General features: G+C 35.7%; 3 protein-coding genes across 23 annotated transcripts in view; 2 read left to right on the top strand and 1 right to left on the bottom strand.

Moving 5' to 3' along the window:
• LOC122261903 (protein mab-21-like 2) overlaps positions 1 to 2,903 on the top strand; it is a 4,286-nt gene extending 1,383 nt beyond the window's left edge. Inside the window, exon 1 of the mRNA XM_086535957.1 lies at positions 1 to 2,903. This exon is cut by the window's left edge and continues 1,383 nt beyond it. Coding sequence (XP_086392083.1) covers positions 1 to 279 — 279 coding nt within the window. The 3' untranslated portion in view covers positions 280 to 2,903.
• The window catches only part of rg (A kinase anchor protein rugose), a 1,000,951-nt gene that overhangs the window by 95,814 nt on the left and 895,137 nt on the right, over positions 1 to 10,000 (bottom strand). The gene's annotated exons all lie outside the window — the stretch shown is intronic.
• Positions 790 to 2,903, top strand: LOC122261904 (protein mab-21-like 2). Its single transcript, XM_043029733.2, has one exon. The coding sequence runs from the start codon at positions 790 to 792 to the stop codon at positions 1,888 to 1,890; it is 1,101 nt and encodes a 366-aa protein (XP_042885667.1). The 3' UTR covers positions 1,891 to 2,903.

Genomic DNA, 10,000 nt, shown 5'->3' with positions numbered 1-10,000 from the left:
CCCGTGAGCTCCTTCGTGCTCAAGACTCTGGTGCTGTACGAGTGTGAGAAACACCCTCACGAGTGGGAATGGGACACCATCAGCCTCGGAGATCGCATCAATGGCATTCTCCTCCAGCTGATCTCATGCCTTCTATGCCGCAGGTGCCCACACTATTTCCTGCCTCAGGTGGACCTCTTCCGTGGCACTCCTCGCCAGAGCCTTACTCAGGGTGCCTCCCAGACCTGGCGACTTACTAGGGACCTCCTCACCAGAACAGAGTACCTACAGCAGTGTTAATTTGCTTTATCATCATACTACCAAAATATAAAAAAACGAATCGCCTGCCTAGCCGTCGCGGCGAGGTAGACAGTCAGTCAACCAGTCAACCTCGTATAACCTAGTACCTGAGAGCCGCCACCGCGTGACAACAGTCATAAGGCCATCGATCCGCTAGTGCCTGGCCAGGTCGCGGCTCCTGACGGCCAGCCAAGATGGATGTTCTGTCCTTGTCCTGTTTCTGCCGCGGCGCCGTGACAGAAGGGCGGGGCGATGGGCGGCGCGCGGCCCTTTGGCTCCGCCCACATTGCATCTCCTGCAGGCGCAACTCACGCATCAGTAATTAGCAGCGTGAGGTTGCGAGGAAGCCCCGTTGCACCGAGTGCCAAGCAGGTGCCACCAACACGTGCCCCCCGCCACCTCCACCACCTCAACGCTATTCTCACACTACTTGATTTCCTTCCACCTTCGGAATATTCTTGTTTACCTCATTTAAGCACAAAGTTCCATTAGCGTTGCTAGTGTGTGGGGATGCTGGTGCCGGCGGACATGCAAGGTGCCCAGTCACGCATGCTGTACCAGGTAAACAAATACTCCGCGGAGCGGGTGGCCGCCCGTCGGGCAGCTGTTGCAAAGACGCTCCGGGAAGTGGTCAAGGTCGTGCAAGATGTTCTGAAGGAAGTCGAGGTGCAAGAGCCGCGGGTCATCTCTTCTCTGGCCGAGGTCAATGGCCGTTTCGAGGGACTCAACGTCGTTTCGCCCGTCGAGTTCGAGGTCATCCTCTACCTCAACCAGATGGGCGAGTTCAACTTCGTGGACGACGGCAGCATTCCCGGCAGTGCGGTTCTCAAGCTCAGCGACGGCCGAAAACGTTCCATGTCGCTTTGGGTGGAGTTCATTACGGCGTCGGGCTATCTCTCGGCCCGCAAGATGAGGTCGCGCCTCCACACCCTCGTGGCGCAGGCCGTCGACAAGTGCTCCTACCGCGACTCCGTCAGGATGGTTGGGGATACGAGCGAGGTGCGGCTGCGGGTTCGCGACCGCTATACCGTGCAAATAACACCAGCGTTCAAATGTTCGGGCGTGTGGCCCAGGTCGGCCGCCCACTGGCCGTCGCCGCACGTGCCTTGGCCGCCGCCGAGTCTCGTGGCGGAAGTCAAGACTGAGGGATTCGATTTGTTGAGCAGAGAGTCGGCAGTTGGCACGGGGAAGAACGGCGGGGGCCTCGAGGGCGACGCTTGGGCATTGTCATTCAATGATGCTGAAAATCGCCTCCTCTACGGCGCCTCCCGCAAGCGGTGCCTGGCCATTCTGAAAACCCTGAGGGATCGTCACCTGGAGCTGCCGGGCGACCCGGTGCCTGCTTACGCGGTGAAGACTCTCGTGCTGTACGAGTGCGAGAAACATCCTCGAGAAACAGACTGGGACGAGACCGTGCTCGGCGACCGCCTCGTGGGAATTCTCCTCCAGCTCATTACCTGCCTGCAGTGTCGCCGGTGCCCCCACTACTTCCTCCCGTCAATCAATCTCCTGCGCGGAGCGTCGCCCCCCTCCCTGGAGTCCGCGGCCAAGCAGGCGTGGAGACTCACGCGGGAGCTCCTCACGAACTCCAAGAGCCTGGAGAAGCTGTGAGGCTCCGCGTCCGCCTCCCCCGGTGCCTCCAAGGACCTCCAGGCCGCCGGTGAGGATAATAAGCTTACAGTGATGCTATCACCAGCGTCGGCACAGGTGGCAAGCAGGTGCTAGTGCGAAAATGTATATAATGTAAATAAACTCTGTGCCAAACCATAGTGCTGAAGGTCTTATACCGCGTCGGACATTAAGTTTATACCAGTGGCTTCTAGTTCGCGAAAATACTTTCATATATATTTTATTTATGTGCGCTGTGCGTCATTATACGGCGTTGATTTTATTACAGCTGTGATAACTTTTAGTTTTCGTGTGTTAGCAATCTGTAAATAGTAATCTGGTCAATTTAACGTTTCCCTTTAGACCTTACATGTGTTAGTGCGTAAGTGTGCTTGTGAGGAGGATATGCGGTCTGGTACAGTGACAACAGCCGGAGGAGGCCGAAGGCGAGGAGGACGCCACGTGCAGGACCCCCCACCCCCTCCACCACTCCCCCAGTGACGAAAACACCGCTAACGTGACTACACTCTCTTGTACTCCAACACAAACGGAAAATAAGTAGACTGCAACTAGTAAAAAAAAGTAGGTGGGCTTCACCATAGACTTTGGACACTTTGGAGGCCTAGGAAATTCGAGCTGCCTTTAAAACGACAGCCGAGATTGTATTCCTCAAAATATTCTTTTTTTCTTTCTTTTTCCGATCGTCAGTGTTTAGGTGCAGATCTGTTTTAGTCAATATTTCAATAGCAATGTAGTAATACTTTTTTTGAAATGTTATTTTGTTACTCTATAATGTAATGTCTAACTATGGTACTAGTGAAAGTAATTCTAATTGTGTCTTGTCAGGTGTGGCTGCGGCCAGGTAAACATTGTGTCTTGTACTTACCAAGCAAACTGTTTCCGGTGGCAGTACTACGAGCTGCTGCCCAGACTCAGCTTCTCTAAGTCACCCAATACCTTATTTATTGTCTGTACATCTGTGTAGAACTTTGGTTAAATACAAATGAACAATGTGAGATAGATTTTCATTTCACCATTCATGATAATCACAAACCCTGGATATGCCATTGGAAATCCTCTGGCGCATGGCTATGCCCTAGAAATCATGCACGATATCTGTTTAAAGTAAATCCAGTGCTAATGATGGGCCAAAGCCTGAATCTAAAATTATGAAGAAAATTCATCCAAAATTTAAAACACAATATATGACTTCTGTCAACAAAAAACAATCACCTATGTAAAAAGATCATAACTTTAACATTGTTCCCTAAGGCAGAATATTCTGACCACTGCATACAAAAAGGTGAAACAAAAACAATAGCAATGAAACAAAGAGAAAAAGGGTGACCTTTACATTGAAAACAAGCGTTTAAAATGAATGAGGAAATAACAAAAGTTGAAAATCACGATTGTACTATTTCAGTGCAAAAATATAAATAATTAGTCACAAGACATATACATACAAATGAAAAGTTTTATCATTACTGTAATCAATCCCCTATGTAATTTATGTTACATTACATAGAATTGGATTTATCCGGAGGATTATGGCAATAATGTAAGTACTAATTATAAGCATCATTACCATTATCATTATTATTCCCCCTCTCTTTCTTTCTCTTTCTCTCTCTCTCTCTCTCTCTTTCTCTCTCTCTCTCTCTCTTTCTCTCTCTCTCTCACACACACACACATACACACGCACACGCACATACGTCTCGCCTTCCAACTAGAAATTATTGTTAATATATGATTATATTTTTTCAAATTACAAGTATTCTGTTTTACTGCGCTTGGTGTTATTAATCAATTCAAAAGTTCGAGTGCGTCACCCATGCTTCGAAAATAATATCATATATGTTTTCCATTTTCCATTCTATAATTATTTGTATTCATATTCCTCTAAAATAATTCATATATTCGACATTTTCTTCTTTAAAACCAATTCCTACCAAGCAACATATATCTTACATCCATTTGCTTTCATATTTCAACATTTTAAGTAATTCTTAGTTTTGAAAATAAAATCATTAGTGTATCACTCATATTACATCACTATTTCTCTCATTGGGGCATTACTTATTTCATATTATTCGTGCAGTTGCAATTGTTATCATTATCATTTCAATAATTACTCCTGCATTTTTTTGTATGATCACCTACTATCATTATTATCATTATTATTATTATTATCATTATTATTCCTATTATTATTATTATCCCTATTATTATTATTATTATCATTATTATCATTATCATTATTATTATTACTATTATTATTATTATTACTATTAATATTATTATCATTATTATTATTAATATTATTATTATTATCATTATTATTATTATTACTATTATTATTATCATTGTTCGTCTTATTTTGTTTATGATTCACGTTGTCTGTTCTTTTAATATTGCTCTTATCATATATATTTCAAAATAAACATCAAGGCAAGATTATCATATAACTAATATAATGATCATGGTGGTAAATATAATAACCATCAATGACATTATTATTATTTTTTGCGGAATTATTATCAATACTATTATTATCAAATTTATAATTATTGTATTGGCAATGTCAATAATAATTTTATCGTTAGCATCAATGCTACTATTCATCATCATTATTATTATTAATATTGTCATTATTACTATTACCATCATTATTAATAGCAATAAGATTATTATTATCATTATTAATATTATTATTATTACTATCAATATTATTATTACTATCAATATTATTATATCATCATCATTATTAACATTATTATTATTATTATCATTATTAATAACATTATTATCATTATTATCATCACTGTTATCATAAGAATAATCATTCTATTACAATTTCTAATTAAGTGAGTATTATCAATATCATATCAGTAATAACAAGAGCAACAATTACAATCATTAATATTTTTATCTTAACTGTTATAATCAATTTCAACATCATTTTTGTTATCATCATTAACAGCATTGTTTACGATCATTATAAATAATTATGACCATTGATTATTATATTTATTATTTACCTTATCATAATTTATGTTAGCATTATTATTATTATCATTATTATCATTATCATCATTATTATTATTATCATTATTAGCATTGGCATTATCATTATCATTATCACTCCTATAACTATTAATACTATTAATCTCATTACTATTACCATCAGTTATTATCATTAACAGTTATCATTGCGATCATAGTTTATCATCATATTTTTTTACTATCAGTATTACTATTATTATCATTACCATTATCACTGTATAGTTGCTGGTTACATTTGCTATTTATATTCAGCATTACTATCACATATTATTATAATCATGGATATTGTTGCTATTATCATTATCATTACTATTATCATTACCATTTCTATTATTTTTACAATATCACTATTGCTAACAAAATTACAATTCCCTTATTATATATATTATCAGTATCAGCATTTCTTACATCATCAGCGTCATTGTCATTATCAACACATTATCAAAATCATTCGTGCACTATAATTATTGTAATTATTACCAATCGCAAAAAGAGGATGTTAATATACTGTTCCTACCGAAATTAGGATTGCAATCAGTGATGAAATTAGGATTACAATCTGTGATATCCTTTTAATTACGTTTGCACTATGATTAATAACTAATTGAGTATTACCTTATTTTCCTAAAAAATATTATAACGATGATTGTAACATAAATTATGATGATTGATAATGATATCGATAATATTTCTGCTACTGCTGATGATAATTATAATATTATTCCCAATATAAATGATAAAACAATAAAAACAATAATAATAGCAATAGTTGTAGTAATGGTGGTAAACATGAAGACAAAAATAACGATGATATTGATAATAATGATGACGATAATGATAATAATGATACTGATAATTATAATATCAATAATGACGAAAAAAAACAAAAATAACAATTATAATAAATGAGGATGAGGATGAAGAAAATGGTAATGATAATGAAGGTGATGACAGTGATGAAAATAATAATAGTGATATGATGATGATAATAATAATAATAATAAAGATGCTGAAGATTACAAATATACTGATGATAATAACAATAAAAATAATATCAATAACAGTATCAATAATGATATTAATAATATTAATAATAATAATAATAATAACAATAATGACAACGACAATGGTATTGATACTGATGATGATAATGATATTAATAATGAAAATAATAATTATTATTATTATCGTCATCATGATCATTATTTTATTATCACCAAAATAATAATGAGGATAATGATTATTATTGTTATCATCATTACCATGATAATAATAATCATCATCAACGTTGTCATTATAATCACCATACTTATAATAATAATCATAGTCATAATAATAATGATAATAATAATAATAATAACAATGATAATATAAATGATAATGATAATATCAAAACAAGAATAATAGTAAAATACCTATAATGACTGATCCTACCTGTGACACTATTACTAATGGTAATGATAATGGCGACAGAAAAGTAATAACGAACAAAATAACATGAAATAATGATAATAACAGTATTGATAAAAAAAAAATAATGATAATGACAATTATAATGGTAAATAATACTTATTGATGTAGTAATAACATCAATGGAAAAGGTAAAAAGATCAGTTAATGGAAAGCATTACCACTAACACTACTATTAATAATGATAAATATTATAGTGAAAAATAAGAATGAATGTTTATATACATATCAGCATACATCATTTTTTTATCATTATCTATATTGTTATTATCATTATTATAATTTTTATTATCATTTGTATCATTATTATAATTTTCATTATTATCACTATTGTTATCATTTTTATTATCATAAGTATCGTTATTATAATTTTCATCATTATCATCTTCATTATCATAATTTTTACCATTATTAGTATCGTTATTATTTTCATTATTATCACCATCATTATCATAATTTTTATTATCATTAGTATCGTTATTATAATTTTCATGATTATCATCATCATTTTCATTATCATCATTCCTATCAACAATTACTATGAGCACAATTATCACCACAATATTAATACCATTACAATAATAATAATAATCACCATTAGAATTACCACCATTACTATCAGCCATTAGCTAATATCACTATCATATCTCCACAATAATATAGTATCAATATTAATAAAGAAAAAAAATCCTCATTGAGATAAATACACATAACGAAGAATATTAAATGGAAACACAGCACCTGCTTTCCAAATAGAACATCTATCACAGAACGGCATCTGATTTATATCGATTAATTCCTTTCCTAATATTTATATCTCTACTAATGAGATGATTTTTTTTTTTTTTTTTTTTTACTATTCAGTTTTGGTCTTATTCTCTCAAATGTGTGATTTTTCGTTTAAGTTTGTTTTAATTTGTTTTGGCTTTGTTTTTTGTATATATATAAAATTCCCGCCCTGGGATATTTATAAACCTTACTACCGTTCTAACAAAACATTCAGAATATCTTCACGATCAGTCATATCATTTACCTTAATTAGCCAATGATTCTAATCAATAACATTTTTTTTCTCTCTCTCGAGCTTAATTTCCTATTCATGAAAGTGTTGCAATAATGTAAATTCAAGTTTTCGTTAACATTTTTTCCCACTTGCTTGTCGTTGCAAATACGGTTATTCCCAAATACTATTTTTCTTCATTTCAACTACAATCATCGTTTTTGACGGGTATTTGCAATTAATGCTATTCCTATCCTTGCTCTTTTCGCTCTAATGGCCATTTGTATTAATCATTACCATCATTATAATAATATATTTGCGTCCATTTAGGTTATCATTCTATTATTAATTATTACCATTATTATTTTATTACTATTATTATTTCCATTATTATTCTATCACTATTATTATTACCATTTACAATATCACTATTATTGTTATCATTATTACCATTAATAATATTATCGTTTTGATTACTAGATACTTCTACTATCAACGCTATCATGACTATAACTATACCAATTACAATGATTACTATCCAGCATCACCAAAACAAAGACATCCATTAATGTAAATCCGATACCATATCGCCGAAAATTCAACCATATTGCGCAAATTAAGCAAATCCCCAAGCTCATAATCACAGAACAAATAAAAACTCTCGGCAAATTAAAAATCCCTATCCCAGATTATCACATATCTATTTCTTGGACGTTAAATAAACCGTAATACCAACAAACTCAGAATCCATCTCATTGTTGTCAACACCCCCAACTGAATACTATTGACAAGCGGCACTTAACAAACGCACAAGTCCGCAATCGAACCGATGTTGACAAGAACACTCGTCACCACTTAACAGTCTTCAAATACTGTCATTTGCCCGGTCTTACACCCGGCGATTGTTGTTATGAGAGCGAGAGATACTTGGCGATTGGGTAGTTTGCGGTGATACTTGTGTTTCTTGGGATTCTTGTGTTATGTTGTAACGGATAGACAGAGGTAGTGTTTTTGTTTATTGTACGATCCGTCTTGGAGTCTGTAATGGTTATGCGTTTTGGTTTTAACTCGGGATGTCATGGAGATATTTTTGAGGGACATGGTGTTGTTGTGCAAAGTGTTTATAGCATAACATTTCGTGAGTAGATAATCATTGTTATTAAAGCGTCAATACAGCGTACTTGTATTTCGCTTGACGTTCCCCGCAGTTGTAAAAACCGATTACTCGTTCTTGCTATATATATATATATATATATATATATATATATATATATATATATATATATATATATATATATATATAAATCTACCTCAAGCTACAAGCACAATAAAATGGCGGTATCTCTGACGTTTCCTTCAAAAAGGGAACGAAATCGGCCGCGTTTCGGCGACAGTGACGGACGATCGGAGATAATTTAGAACGCCAAATTACGGTTCATTGATAATTTTGCGGCGACGTCCGAAGCATTGACGCTACCTGCGACCGCAATTAGAGACAGATTCATGTCGATAGCGGAGATGTGGTCATGTTAACGATCTAAAATCTTTTTTTTCGATACACGATCCACGGAGGAAATTACGACGCTAAAATGCTATAAGTATTAAATCAGTGAAATTTGCTGCTTGCTGTTATATCCGTGAAAATTAATGCTATTAGTTTTTAAGAGTTGCGACGCTCGTTACAGCTGCCGATGAGATGACATCTTTATCTCTATGAGGTTGTTGGCGTCTGTCTGTCTCAGATAACATTACGACTGCAAGTCAAGTTAGCAATCACTTTAAACAAAAGTCATGAAAACGCGGGTATCATCATGGTTGATAAAATACAAGTAAATAATCAACTAGTAAATTTGTCTTTATAAAAAATATCCCACTTTCAAAAAAGACAATGAAATGCAACCCCTCACTCTGAAATCCGCTTCACAATTCTCAACGAAATTATATGATAATGTATCAAATACCTTAATAAATCCTTTACAAATTTCAAAAAAACACAAAGAAAACCTCCAACAACTCAAAAATTCATGACAAGCAAACCCTCCGGTAAATCAAAAACATCTTTGTTCGCATATTCATACCAAAGAAAAAAAGAAAGAAAAAAACAAACTCAAATCAACGCGACAAATCGGCGTTAACATCCATCTTGTGTCGGTCTGTCGCGCTGCAACATGTGGAAAATTATAAAATGTTTCAAGAAAATGCGCTCATGCAAATATCTGCACGATAATGCACGGTTTTGTGTGTGTGTGCGTGTGTGTGTGTGTGTGTGTGTGTGTGTGTGTGTGTGTGTGTGTGTGTGTGAGGGAGGGAGTGAGTGTGTGAGTGCGTGTGTGAGTGTGTGAGTGAGTGAGTGAGTGTGTGTATATGAGTGAGTGAGTGAGTGAGCGAGCGTGCATGCTATGTAAATGATCCCCAAGCACAACAAAACGCATGCATGCACAGCCTGAAACCCCCCTGGCCGACCGTTACGCCACAAATGACAAAAAAAAAAAGGCACCAACTGCTGCATTTCCCTTCCAGGAAGATCCGTTTGCCTGCAGTGTCCCGGGAATAAATTACTCTTTTCAATCCGTCCTCAAA

This window comes from Penaeus japonicus, unplaced genomic scaffold (assembly GCF_977035675.1).
Source record: "Penaeus japonicus unplaced genomic scaffold, GWHDUDI00000001_assembly GWHDUDI00000004, whole genome shotgun sequence".
Taxonomy (NCBI): Eukaryota; Metazoa; Arthropoda; class Malacostraca; order Decapoda; family Penaeidae; genus Penaeus; species Penaeus japonicus.
The sequence above is the reverse complement of the archived record's forward strand: the minus strand, read 5'-3'. Positions and strand labels throughout refer to the sequence as shown.